General features: G+C 32.5%; 1 protein-coding gene across 1 annotated transcript; it reads right to left on the bottom strand.

Moving 5' to 3' along the window:
• Nucleotides 1–8,376: 8,376 nt before the first annotated feature.
• On the bottom strand, nt 8,377–14,061 carry LOC21399960 (digalactosyldiacylglycerol synthase 1, chloroplastic). The gene is made up of 7 exons (XM_010108704.2): nt 13,336–14,061; nt 11,967–11,999; nt 11,398–11,485; nt 10,516–11,000; nt 10,131–10,397; nt 9,573–9,922; nt 8,377–9,409 (listed from the first exon to the last, which is right to left on the bottom strand). The coding sequence occupies exons 1-7, from the start codon at nt 13,951–13,953 to the stop codon at nt 8,875–8,877; spliced, it is 2,376 nt and encodes a 791-aa protein (XP_010107006.1). The 5' UTR covers nt 13,954–14,061; the 3' UTR covers nt 8,377–8,874.
• Between the last annotated feature and the right edge of the window lie 906 nt (nt 14,062–14,967).

Raw genomic sequence — 14,967 nt, forward strand, 5'->3', positions numbered from 1 at the left:
ATATTTGTTAGTACTAATAGATAGTAAAAAAAAAAAAAAAAAAAAAAAAAAAAAAATTTCCAATTTTTAAAAAAAAAAAAAAAAAAAAAAAAAAAAAAAAAAAAAAGTTCTCAACTTGTCTAATTGTTGAGTAAATAACTTAATTTGATCAGAAGGGAAACGTTTTTACTTGTCCTTCCCTTTGCTTTCTTTTGTTCTTTTATGGTTTTGTAACAAATCCTGCTTTTATGCTATATGCAGAAAAAGGGCAGGGAAAGAATTTATAAAGAAGTATTGCTCTTCTAATTCTTCTTCTGATTTATTTATGTGGTGCTTTTTCTGATCCTTCCTTTTACTTTGAGAAAAGTTGTTAAAAGTTTTGATTATCATGTGGAGTCAAAACAAGAGATTCAAACAGATTTGAGTTTGTCTTTCAGGTATTGCATTCCAGTTGGAAACATTATATAGAGACATAGATTAATTAACGTTTAACCTCAAAGCAAAGTGGAATTTGAAGGATTAGAAAATGATAAATAAAAAATTATTAAAAAATGAAAATGACAATTGGTGCGTTTGGAATTATTTTCAAAAACGTTTATACACATCTTTTGAGGCATGAAACAAAAATAGTTTAGAAATCATGTTTGTTTAATAAAGGTTTTGAAAACGGATTCAAAAACAAAAAAACAATAGATGCGTTTGGAATTGTTTCTAAAAATATTTATACACATCTTTTAAGGCACGGAAACGAAAAATGACTACAAATCGCGTTTGTTTAATAAAAGTTTTGAAAATGAAAACGAAAATAAAAAACAGTTTGGAACTTGTTCCAAGATTATTTTATTTTTTGTATGAAAATGAAAAATGAAAATGTTTTCAATTTCAGACAGAAATCATTTTTGAAAATGTGTTTGGTAGTTTTATCAAGAGATTATTTTTAGTATAAAAAAACTCAATAATGTCTCTCTCTCTTTGCTCAAGAGAAGAGAAAACGAAAATAAAAAATGAAAAACGACTAAAATTCATTTTTCATTTCTCTCTCATTTTACACTAAACCAAAAAATCGTTTTCATTTCTGTTTTTTATTTTTATTGCGCCAAACGCTGTTTTAGAACGTTTTTATTTTTTCTTTCTCAAAAAACATGAAAAACAAAAACGAGATCAATTCTAAACACGGCCATGAGAATGATTTTTGTGAAGAAAGTAGAAAACGATTGAATGGTTTTCCCTTTTCCATTTTCAATTTCTAGTACTTATCAACAAAGTTATATTAATTAATAAATTATTAATTACTAATTATATTATATGTTAATTAATACTTAATAAATTGATATAATATATAGTAAGCACTTAATTATTAATTAAATATCAATTTATTACTATTAAGTTTTTAATTTTAATAATAAAATAATAAATAATACAATAATTAATTATTTAGTTAAAGATTAATTGTCAAAAATTAATTATATAACATATTAACAATAAAACAAGTAATAATAGGTTGTTAAATAAATAATTGATAATTAATATATCAATCATATATTATGTTAATTATAATCTATTAATTAGTAAATAGGTGGTAAATAAAAAATAAATAGTAATTACTCAATTAATAATTAATATTAAATTATAATTATCAATATGTAATATACTAATCAATAATAATTAATAATTGATAATTAATAATTAATCATTATAAAAAGAATAATCTCCAAAAATTGGTCATGTGATATATCAAATAATAGATTATTAAATAAATATTAGTAATTAATTAACTAATTATTTGATTATGTAACTAAAAGTTAATAATTTAAGTAGTAAACGGAATATTAATAAATTATGTATATAATAATTATTTTTTTAATACATTAATTAATTACTTCTAATCTAATAAATATGAGTACATTACTAACATATCAGTTACTTATAATTAATTACTAATTACTAATTTTAAATTATTTAGCATATTAATTTATTATATATAGTTTAATTATTAATGTACTCATTAATGATAATTTATCCATTATTATTATATTATTAATATATTAATTTTTATTTGCTAAATAATTATCAGTTATTAATTACTTAATATATTAATTTAAGATTATTAATTACATATACTCAAAACAAACATAAATGTAACCAAACACGATTTCACTTTTTTATCATACTCAAACTAATCTCTTGAAAGACCACCAAACGTAATTTCAGAATCAGTTTCAATATGATTTTCAAACAATCTCATTTTCATTTTTGTACCAAAAATAAAATTATTTTAAAAATATTACCAAACGGGCCGATATATATTGACACATATACAGGTAAACCAACAGTAGAAAGTGGACGTGTCAAAAAGCTGGATTATGTCGTTTGATAATGCTTAGGTATACTTTCATATGGCAACTTCTCAAATGATGTAAAAATTGCTCAATGAGGTTTGCTAAGACAATCCACAGCTCAAGAAATAATACAATTACTTACAAAAAAAATGATTAATTTCTTCTCAAGCATTGTTACTAAACATCTTTTTTCTTGTACAAATATCTATTTTCAAGAGACATATAGAGAACGAGCTATAATATGTTTTCTTGTCACTATCAAAATAAATAAATAAAAATTTTTTGTCGACTTTAGTACACACACATTTATAGATACATATATATATGTATAGATTCATTTTCCAAGCTAGTGGTAATTCATCAAAAAATTCTTTTTTTTAACTAGAAATCATGATGAGGGTTCCTGACAGTGTATAATACGTCCAAGTTACAGTAGCAAGTGATAGAAATATAAATATTTACTAATTTCTCAGCCAAAGGTTGAAGATATCAACGATCTGGTAAAGTAAAATATGCTGTGGATCATGAGTACATTGATCCTGTTCATGAATAAAGCAAACCAAGAAAATATTCTAGATCATGAAAAATGGATGGCATGAAAACTAGCGAACGAGAAATCTTTCTACGTACGTACGATCTTTAGTGTGTGCCAGAAAAATTCCATTCTTTTGAGCTTGATCACCAAGTGGGTATTTGGTTGCAATGGCAGAAACACAATTGTACATACAAGATATTGATCTTTGACAATTTAAAGGTTATAAATTCTTTGGTGGTAGTATTCCACTAACAAAGCACTCTGCTAAAACCATCATGTCCTAGTTAGAACCTTCCCAATGATTTGAAAGATCAATTGAACATTGTTGACAAATTTTTCTCGTTAGGTTTGTAGTTTTCATATGATCATCACTTATAAAGGACACAAGTCTGTGGATTTTGTAATATTGGTCACTGTCTGCCTTAATATTTATACTTAATATTTATACATCTAGAAATCACACGAATTAAGTAGGGTTTTAGGTATTTCAATGAACAGACACACACATAATATATATATATATAGACGAGTTTTCAATATGTTACGTTTCTATTAGTAATTACTACTAAATATATAGACAAACGGTCACGCACATGAGTAGTTAAAACAAATTATCATAGATATCAATTTACCATAATCCCATGCAACGTGGGTATTATACGATGTTTGCTTTGCCAGAGTTTGGGCGGTCAACGTTTTAATAATATGCTCTTTCATGCAAGCACGCCAAACTCAAACGATGAAAGAATTTGTGAACTCATATGATATATAAATTTGTAAACAATGAACTATATATTGATGTATAATGTGTGTATGCAAATAAACTATCTGAATTATATATATATATATATTATGTATCTTTGTGTGTATTACATATACATATATCAATTATTTATTTTTAATCAGTTATTTCTGCTTCTTCTACTTGATATTCTTTTCTAATCCTGATCATAGCTAGCTAGTCCAATGAAAACTTTATAGAGCACTACTGATGATCAATACTATTGTAACATTATGCGGACCACGTGTTCTGAATTGTTAAAAGAAATTATTGTTTATGCAAGTCTAAATGTATTTCATTAATTACCACTTCAAAAATATATATATATATATATATATATATATATTTCTGGGGATCGTCGAGCCTTTATATTAGTCCACATAATTAATTACAATATGCACGTGCAAGGAACGTACTTGAATAATATTATCTTTTTCTCAATATATTAATTTAGTGCTTCACTTATTTGTTACCTTACGTCTATCAATATATATTTATTAAAAGATTAAAAAAAATCGTATTTTTTCACGATACACTTCCACTAACTAGAATCTATGTTAATAGGACTATAAAAATGTATCAGTTTGAGATCAGCACCGTACAATCCACCCTTTTTGTCCCCAATTATTCTCCTGTTGGTTCAAAAGTAACAATGCAACTTGATTATTTTTTATTATCATGAAAGGAAAATAGCTTCAAGCCTTCACACCAATTAAAATTTCATGCTTTGTATTCCACAATAGGGAAAAGAATATGATGAATTGAAATTCTTGGCATGCATACAGAATCAAATAGAATATGCCCATTTCATCATGTTTACATGCTTTAAAACGATTTAGATTAAGGAACAAACGGATACATGCACGCATTAATTATTTCATTAAAAATCATGAATATTTAAAATTTGGATGATATGATCAATTATCACTTTGATGACACGATTCACATTCATGAAATTCGCACATTTTCCTTTTGAAGCTAGTGACTCGGGTAGAAGATTTTATCAATTAGTATTGATTCATACACACTTTTTTTTTCTTTTTTTGGTACTCCTGCAAACACACATATATATTATCTAACAAACCAAATTTTGGAATATTGGATAAAAAAACAAAATTGAGCATGTGCCGCCACTCCAGTCTAAAATTTTTATATGAAAAGTTTTCCTAAAGATGTTAGATATAATTTCAATTAATAAAAAAAAAGTTATGATAAGAAAATAATATTGGTCTTTCCCTTTCTCTCTCTATGATCTGATTGTGCTAGGGCTTCTTTGCGTGTGCCTCTCACTTAAGGCTGGAGTCCGGCGGTGGTGCTTTGCTGGCCCTCAGACTCCCGGCTCTAGAGATGGAATTCTGCGCTCCACGATGAAGGATTTGGAGGTCGGTGTGGCCTCTTGGTCAATGGGTTGGCTTTTGGCAAGCGGAGGAGGGTGGTCGACGACCTATCGGTGATTCGTTTGTTGTGGTCTGACTCCTTGCTTCTTCGGTGGTGTGGGTTGCCTAGACTTCGGTGTTTCTTCACATGTTGTTAGGGTTTTCTATTTTGTGGTAGATGGTTGTTTCAAATAATGGCAATGTTGTTTACTCCTCGTAGATTTAGATGTTTAATTTGTGATTATGTTTTTGTTTTGAGTTTGTAATAAAAGATGTGGTCTCCCCACTTTTCAGATTTACTTACGGTCTGCCAAATTTGTGTCTTGACAATGTTAATTTGGTTTTGCTAAACTTGTGTTTAGGCAAAGTTAGTGTTAGTCTCAATGCTACAAGTTACCATGCTCTCAATCGAATGGAGGTCTCCGTTTGATTGTAGATATCTTGTCAAAATTACGAGCATTATGTGTGGTCAATTATTGAGAGGAATTTTTCTATTGTCAAGTCTCATTAGATGTTATTGATAGATCCGATTTCAATGAAATGTTTTATCTTGTGTAACCATGAGGTCATTTGAATTGGTGTTTATATGTATTGTTTAGTTGAATGCAATTGATCTCCTTCAAAAAAAAAAAAAAAAAAAAGTTATAAACTGTAACCCACTTCACTTAATAATAAAAATTTATATATCGTAAAATGAAAAACTATCGATCATATTTTTATATTTCCCCACCATTCTATACCCGTATGTGTATACATATCCAAGTAAGTAATTTTTGCATTGCAATAACAAAAATAAATAATAATATAATACTAATAATTTCGAATGTTGCATTTGTATATATCTCAATAGCACCTTAATTTGTCCAAATAACCTTATCTTTTTCTCAAAAGAAATTGTAGACTTAAGTATAGTCCGTAGTAGTTGTGCGCCTCTTTAATTTTCTCTCGTTAGAATTTGGTACACATATTACCTCTAAAACGTTCGAAAAAAAAAAATACAACAGCACGCATAAACTCCCTAAAATGAAAAACAAAGGTATTACCTCTAAAACGTGCGAAGAAAAAAAAAATACAACAGCACGCATAAACTCCCTAAAATGAAAAACAAAGGTGAAACGAATTAAACTAGCACAATATTAGAATCTCAAACAAAAATTAATGAGAAGCAGTGGCTTCAATCCCAGAGACTGAAAAGACACATAAGAAAGCTGAGCATTCTATGCAATACTATATTTTACATGAGGAATCACTGGCTCACGACTGAAGTAAATAAAAGGAAATTGTGTTTTAATGTAAAAAATGACCAATATGTGTCTGAACATATAGTTGTCCTCAGTAGTCTCCCACTATTACGATTAATAAGAATAACCAAATATTAATTAATGACAGCAATCCCAGAGTAATTCATCCCACATTAGAAAGCTGATCACATTATTCTCTACTGTCTTCAGTAATTAATTAGTGATGTGTCATTAAATATATGCCAGAAAACTTTAGTACTTTCTTGGCTAGAACAGAAAATTCTAGTACTTTCATCAAGTATAATATATCTATATTATCACGATATTATCATTACGCACTTATAATTCAAACAAAATGGGAAGCACATGCACAAGAGAACATTCACTTTTGGTCACTCTAATCTCAAATATTTATTTATTTCTATTTATTATTACGTTTTCCAGAGTCAGACCACAAGGAGCACCACAAGCACAACGCTAATATATATGCTGCTTTATATTCTTGGCTTTTCGGTTTTTATTTATTTATTTTTTTTATAGTGGTACCTTTAGAGTCGGCAATATGAGTCACGACACGATAACACGACTCGAAAAGATACAAATTTCACGGGTTAGGGTTGAGAAAAAAGATGTTCGGGTCAGAATTGGGTCGACTTGAAATTGACACGAAAAACACGGGTCAATTTCGGATTTGACCCGCTTAACCCGAATACGATACGAAACTCGTAAAAAACTAAAAAATACATATATTTGTCATTACATATTTTTTATTTTATTATGAACTTGTGATATCATGATAGTTATACTCAAAATCTTATACTATTATTTGCTTAATTTCAATGGATGTTATTGTATTTTAGTGTGTTATGAATTTTAAGTTATTTCTACTATGTAAAAAACTAAATAAAAATATACAATTTTCGTGTCAATTTCAGGTTTACAGGTCAATTTCGTGTCATGAGTCATTTTCGTGTCGTGTCGTGTCAACCCGTAAAGTAGTCGTGTCGTGTTCGTGTTGCGGTTTTTAAAAATTTCGTGTCACGAGTCGTGTTCGGATTGACTATAAATTTAGAAAAAAAAGATCAAAACACGACACGTGATACGAATTACCATCAGGACCTTTCAATTTTTGGTTTTAAAATCTATTACTTTGTTTTAAAGTGGTCGCTGGCAAGATGTGTTGGGGTCAACTCGAATCCAGTGTCGACATTCGTTACTGTATTGAGTAAAACACGACATGTCGTTTCCACTGCAAAGTTTGTCGTATTTCAATCAAGGTTGTTTTTTTTTTTTTTTTTTTTTTTTCAACTTATTTATCGGTCAGTATCTTTCTTTCACTTTCTGTATAAAATGACAAGTCCATTGCAGTATAAATTTTGCAGTTTTTTTTATTATTTTTTTTACAGTTGCTTACAATATAAACGTCATGTCTTTGATGATGTGAAACATTTTAGTATTATTAAAAACGACAAGCCGTTACAGTGTTTATAGTTCACTTTGTTGTTTTCAAAGTCAATGAGATTCAAGTTACCGATGTTCGTCTCTAGAAAAGACATGTATAGTTTCTCGTTTAATTTTCTCTCATTCGTTTTAAGATGAAACGACATGACATCCTCCTTCCATGTCAAACAAACAACAACGTCGTTATTCAACTTGTGCTACAGTTTAGGACATGGAGACGACATCTTCTTATTTTACAATTTGCGGTCGGTTTAGAAAAAAACAAACATTTTGTATGTAAAAACAAGACATGTTGGCAGTTTGACAGAAAACAGAAGGGAGAATAAAAGACCAGAACAATGCATATAAAAACAAAATAACCCGCAACACCAAAGTTTACAACTGTTGGAAACGGCAAGTATTAGTGATCAACCACTAGAAAATAAAACAGCAGGAGGGAAATGCATAAAAAGAAAAGAAAAAGAAATCGTGAAAAAGAACACCATAAATAATCAACGACGATAATCCTTAAAAAAACGACAACGTAGCTATAACTGATTTTTTTTTTTTTTTTTAATGGACAGCACTGTAAATTTACTTGTCGGCTCAGAAGAAATACAATACAAAATAGACTTTTTTGCATTTATTTTCATTTATAGCGTCAAAACAGGTAAAGTGTGTGATATATACAAATACACATGCAAATAGTTATATTCCAGAACACAACCATCAACTGTTTCCCTACGAGAGGAATATCCTTTAGAACCGTTGAGATATCACCAACTCCACCAATGAGAGCACAGTCCATTTGTATGGGAAAACTACAACGTTCTTCCATAAAGTTTGGCTTTCTTCCATAACGTTTGGCTTTCACTGTCTAAGCTAATATAATATGCTTAAATGATGATTACAACATCAGAAAAGATTAGAAGAAGATTAAAGAAGCTTGGGAATGGACAAGCATAGCATGCTAAATATACATACAAGACTAATTAATATACACAAGGCTACCAAAATTTGGATTTCGCTGACTAATTTTACGTGCTTTAATAATAAATACATTCCTTGCTAAAAATAACGACTTCTACATAGCTAACAAGCACAACAAGCTCCTATACGGCTATACCTATACCTAACTAAAAATAATACACCTAATTTACGGAACAGATGACAGTCATCAATCTTACCAGCCATAAATTGGATTTTCTACCTGCGGGGGCAAGAGATGCAGGTCCTTACAGTGTTGCTTGTCGTAATCACGCGTCCCTGGTATCGCTCCAGTGCAGAGCCTGAGGAATTCGTTACCAGTGAGACAGTAATGGGCAAATGCCAATCCTCCGTCGACCATTTGTGTCAGATTGGGCATTGACAATGACTTCGTCATAAACTTTCCATTTGCATTGCTCAATTTCTCACCAACCGTGATATCGTTCAAGACTTTGCTAAGATCAGAGTATTCCACGAATCTTTGGGTGGCAGCCTCCCACGATAGGTTATATCTTTCCTCGGGAGTAAGAGGCAGGGGTTCATTTGCTAAAGCTTCCTTCACTTTGGCTACGAAGTCCTCAGATGTCTTGTAAGTTAAGCAATTAGTAAAGGACATGAAAAACTCATTCGAAGGATGGTCTGCACAAACTACAAATTTTCCCATGGCTAGTGCCTCGGCAGTAGCCGTGCATAGTACATCACTGACGCTGGGGTTTATGAAGACTTTGTACCTTCAAAAAAACATAAAAAGAGCACTTTAAAAGAATTGAGCATTAATTTACGAGTTAGTTTTTCAGTTCACACCATTGCACAAAAACATTAATCAAAGTAGACTGGGTTTTCAATGATCTTTTTTTTTTTTTTTTTGATAATTGGGTTTTCAACGATCTTTACCTGTGAAGAGAATCATCTGCATGATCTCTTCCTTTCATAAAGTTGAGATTCAATTCCAGCTTTTTAGCTGTACTCTGAACCTCATGGGCGTCCTCTCCATTCCCAAACACGTCCAACTTGAAGCCACTAAGTTCATTTTTATGTTTTGCCAACAAATCTATCAACTCCCTGTAACCCTTTGCCCAGACCATCTTGCCCAAGAAATATGCTCCTTCTGAGAAAGCTTGCTGTCCCAGTTCCCTTTCTGCGGCTATCTTTTCTCCTATTTTTAAGAACGTAGGATTCACGCCATGAACATTGCAAACCACAGATTTGGGTAAATCCTGTGTTGCAGCTGAAAGGCGAAGAACCTGGATAAAGATCATAAAAGTTAAAAGATTTAGTTACTTCAAGATAGAGACCAAACCCAGGATCATAGAAGGTAAATCGAAAAGGAAAAATAAGTCAAACCTTCTCAAGATACGAACAAGCAAAACAATGAAAGGAACTAGAAAACTTTCAATTTAAATGACAGAACTCGTAGATTATCCAACATTTGTCTCAGATAATAAAATATACCTTGTTACAGTAAGCTCTTGTGACCCAATTGTTTATATGTTTCACGAGGAATGCTTGGAGAGCCCCATTCTTCTCCCTCTTGATATATTCCAAATAATTTGTGTGGACAACACCAACAACATGGTTGAACTTATCAGTCCAACGTTTACCATGATGATACCAATTCAGATGTTCTGGTTCTTCCAAGATAGCAATGTCCGCATACTTGGATGGAATAAACTGAGAAGTATCTCCAGCTGGTATTATGCTTCTCCTCTCTTTCGAGAACTGGAGACATTCAACACATATCAGATGTTAAACATAGCTCAATACAAATAATTAACGGGAACCAGTTTTTCTTTTTTCTTCCTATTTTTCTCTCTTTTTGTTCCTTCCAAAGACGTACCTTTCCAGGATAAAATGAGATCTTAAAATCAGCTCTGAAACCAATCCTTTCCTCAAGCCAGTTGCGGATATAGATTTCCTGCTCTTCCGGTGAACTAAAAGTGACATTGTTGGGATACACTAGTTCTTGATCTGATTTACAGAGCCACGGAACCAATAGTGTCACATTTTGTTTTGCTGATTCTGCAAGATATGCAGCACGGAAAAGTGGATTCACGGCTGTTCCAGTCATCCAAGGAAGACTAGCAGTTGTGACTATGGCAACATGCCTTTTCCGGTCTGATGGATCATGCTTTGAATGGTCTCCCCAGAAGCCACCCTCATAACGATGTCCTGTACTTTGAAGGACACTGGCTATCCTTAAATCCAATTCGTCATTTACGTTTTCACTCTCTAAAATTGAGGATTCTTCTGAAGAAAGAGAGCGTAATAGGAGCTGGTTTTTGCGTTTGCTGCACAAGTTCTCCACTATTTTGTCACAAAGATCTGCAATAATTTTGGAAACACAATCAAAACTCAACAGCAGCAGTAATGATCTCTCATACACTCTCAAACTCCTATGAAGTATACGTTATTGCAGAAAATATGAACTCAAACTTATCTACTTAAACAAAGTCACCCACTGGTATTTTGATTTAAACTAAGCGCTTTTGGATGCTCCCTGACAAATACAACCATAAATAAAGTCTTAAAATTGTCAACACAAGAAAAAACCAGTGAACTTTTCAATTAGGGAAAAGAACAAGTTAGTTTTTTATAAGCAAATATTCAAGAAAACCATGGAACTTCAGTCACGCAGCAAGGAAAGGAAAAAAAAAAAAAAAAAAAAAAAAAACCAACATATAATGATGCATCTTAAAGGTAACAGTAAAGAATTACGTACCCTTTCTAACGCCAAGCTGATCCAAAAACGGCCCAGATTGCCTAACCAAAGATGCCAAAAGTTCTGGCACATCCAATGGTGGTACTTCCTATCAGGTAAAAAAGAGAGAGATTAACAAAGAACATTTTCTAAAAGCCTTCCCTATACAATGAAGTGAAAGGAAAACCCAGATTCATTCATATGTGGCAAAGCTACACCTATAATTCTGCTATTAACCTGGATACTCTATTAAGACAAAGGATTACTACTCAATCTAGAAAGCAAATTTAAATTAAATCCTTTGTGTTTGCATTTTCAGTATTCAATAATACAAAAACTTTAGTAAATTTTACAGACAAAACCACCTCCAATTAGGTGTTCATCATCTTTGAACAAAAGCACGTGTCAATCTCTGACATTCAACTTGATTGACTCAACTGAGCCATAGCACCGACTAATGCAGGTATATCCAAATGAATACTCCAGATAACAAAAGAATCCATTTTACAGACAAAATGTGTCAAAGAATGCAATGTTGCACAATACAATATGACAAAAGGAGGGGAAATTTCTGTAGGTGAAATGCCAACCTTTGACTCCTGAGGCTCCTTGTAAATTGATTTCTGAAAGAAACAAAACAAAAGACTCATAAGAATATGTACAAGACATGATCTAGACAACAGCAGGAATAACCCACTTCAAAAAGGTAAATTCTCATTATCAGAGATAATCAAAATGAAGACAAAGTTGCCACTGCTAAATGGACTGATAAACATCACATAAAACCTTTTCATCAAACGTAGGCTCAAACATGATATTATCTTCAAAATATTTGGTTGCATCATATATAATAAGCAAAATGCACGGCAATTAAGCTCCAAATGATCAAACATGTCAGTTCATGTGCACCGTGTGCTTTTGGATGTTCTGTCTCTCACAAAATAGCAAGGATCACACATGTCATCCTAAGATTTTGTATGGTTCAAAGTTGAAGGATTGAACACATGTAGAGGTTTCATAATATAAATGCAACTATGCAATCTCACAGCAATAGTTCCAACTACCCTTGTTGAAGTGCATGAACTGATTGCTAGTTTCCAACCACAATATATATATATATATATATGATTGAGATCCTTAAGGCTTCAATTTACCCTTTACTAGATAATTACAACTTCTTGAGAATACCAATGACTATGGCATCTGCACGCAACTTTTTATTTATTTATTTATGGGTACTGAATTTTGTATTTCAGCTATTCAGTCCATATTCATCTGTCTCCCAGTTTGTTATTTCCATAATTAGGGCAGGAAACTCCATATGCCCACCTAGAGATGATAAGGAAAATAACCATACTGACACATGTATATAATTACATCCATTCACATGACTTTGCTCACATGAATTGACTAACAACGCACCACCAATACGTATCTACAGATTCCACTTTGTTATGGCTGCCAAAAGCAAAAGAACTTTGGCCAATGAATTCTGATGGTATGTCTAGAGAAATTCTACTTAACTAGTGTCAGCTAAAAACAGAGCTCTGAAAGCTTTTAAGCAAACTCTAGATGCCCTGTAAACCAAGATACTACAAAACTCTGGATGCAAAATTCTTTTAAGACTTCCAAACTTTTTCAAGTTTTAATCAGTTTCTGGGTCTACTTAAAGCATTAGGGTTGTGCAATAAAGCAAAATTTATAAAATTATAAAGTGGAAATTCCTAGCTAGAACATAAATGCAACTGCGATCAAAATTTCTTATTTTATATTTTCTTGTTGACCCAGAAGTAAATTCTACAAGTTCAGCACGAATTACTCATGATATCTCAAAACTAAGGAAAAACAACCAAAAAAACAAAAACAAAAACAAAAACAAAAATTGTATCTCTCTCACAAAATCAGACCGCCACTAAACCATTACGCCTAAAGCAAAATAGAAAGCAAGAGAGAACATACCAAACCGGACTTGAATTTCTCCACAAACTCACTGTTCTTGAACCCGCCAAAAATCTCCGCCGACGAGCTTCGAATCTCAAACTCCTTCAACCTCGTCTTCAACGCCCGAATTGGCTCCCAATCCTTAGTCTGCCCTTCCTCAGCCTCCCCCTCCCCCTTCCACTCGCCCCAAAACTCCCTAAACGTCAATTTCCTCCCTCTCCTAACCCTATCGAAATCTATCGTCTCGTCCCCCTCGGCTTCCACCTCCGAAACGATCGCATTCTTAATGGCGGACAAATCGATCCGAATCCTCGACCTCGGCCCCCACTTCTCCAGAACCTTCTTGCTGAAATCCGGAGACGAGTAGTTCCTCCGGAACTCGGAGAGGTTCGGCTGGAGCCTCTTGACGAACTCAATCTCCGCCGGCGGCGACCGAATCGCCGGGACAGAGAACGCCGACGCCGAATTAAAGAAGTTCTCGATCTCCCGGTCGAACGACGTTGCGAGGTTCTTGAACGAGTTCGCGCGCTCCTTCATCAGCTGGAGATCCGCGTCCGCCGAGTGCTTCACCTCCTTCCATCCCTTCGATATGAACGAGAACGCGCTCGGCGTCGAAGCTTGACCGTCGTTGACCATGGCGAAAACGAAAAATCTAGGGCTTCGAAAAGCTCCCCAATTTCTGGGAAATTTTTTATGGAGAGCTGTTTTCCAGAGAGAAAATTCAGAGACAGAGAAGAACTGAAGAAGAGGACGCGGCTGAGGATTTAACAGTTGGGATTTTGGGGCTTCTGAATTTTTCTGGAAATGAGTGGTACAAGTGTTCCTCCACGTAGGACAAAACACGTGACTACGAGATTTCTTCTTGATGACGTAGAATACCACTGATGACATGGCGGAGTTTTATTGGTTGGAGACTATTCGGGATTTGGAATATTCTGGAAGTGGGAATATGCTGGAGAGAGGTATGGGCTGAGATTGGGTGCTTCTCGACTATTGTGTGAGGGTGATGATTTAAAGACGCGTCGAGTTGTGATTCGTTAGATGTGGGCACCAGGGAGAAATTATGTCCTCTCGTTCCGCCCCGGCCTTTTTCTGACTCTGGAGTCTGCCGTATGGAATTCTTCGGTCCAGGTGCCAGCGATGCAAGAAACGACGCGTGAAAAATATCTGGGCTCTGGTTTGGCCTTTTTAATTGAAATTGGTAGACAAATCTACGGTTAAATTCGTTGTCAGCGTTAGGCTTAGTTTGATATTATTATTATTTTTAAATTATTTTTTTATAGCATAAGTTAATTTTAATATTTGATAAATTTTCTCAAAAATTCTTTTTAAAATTTTTTTTAAGAATTTACCGTTAAAATTAGAAACAGCCTAAAGATAATTTTAACTTTTAAATTGTGCAAGAATCAGCATAATACAATTAATAAAATTTTTCATAATACTAGTAATACGCCTAAATAAAATTTAAAATTTATACCAATCTAAAATTCATACTCGTAATATAATATAATATAATATAATATAATAGTAATATTGTAACAAATAATATCATAATTATATTAATAACTCTAATATTATTATTTTATCATATAATATGATATTATAATAATATTATAATTATTTTAATAATATGATATTATAATTATAATA

The sequence above is a fragment of the Morus notabilis genome, unplaced genomic scaffold (genome assembly GCF_000414095.1).
Source record: "Morus notabilis unplaced genomic scaffold, ASM41409v2 Scaffold758, whole genome shotgun sequence".
Lineage (NCBI taxonomy): Eukaryota > Viridiplantae > Streptophyta > Magnoliopsida > Rosales > Moraceae > Morus > Morus notabilis.

What these genes read in the sequence shown, in the direction of transcription:
- LOC21399960 (XM_010108704.2), bottom strand. Translation starts at nt 13,953, where the DNA reads ATGGTCAACGACGGTCAAGCTTCGACGCCGAGCGCGTTCTCGTTCATA. An exon ending in AGGAGCCTCAGGAGTCAAAG is followed by an intron (nt 11,486 to 11,966) that starts GTTGGCATTTCA and finishes TTTACCTGATAG; the next exon opens with GAAGTACCACCATTGGATGT. An exon ending in TCTCATTTTATCCTGGAAAG is followed by an intron (nt 10,398 to 10,515) that starts GTACGTCTTTGG and finishes GAATGTCTCCAG; the next exon opens with TTCTCGAAAGAGAGGAGAAG.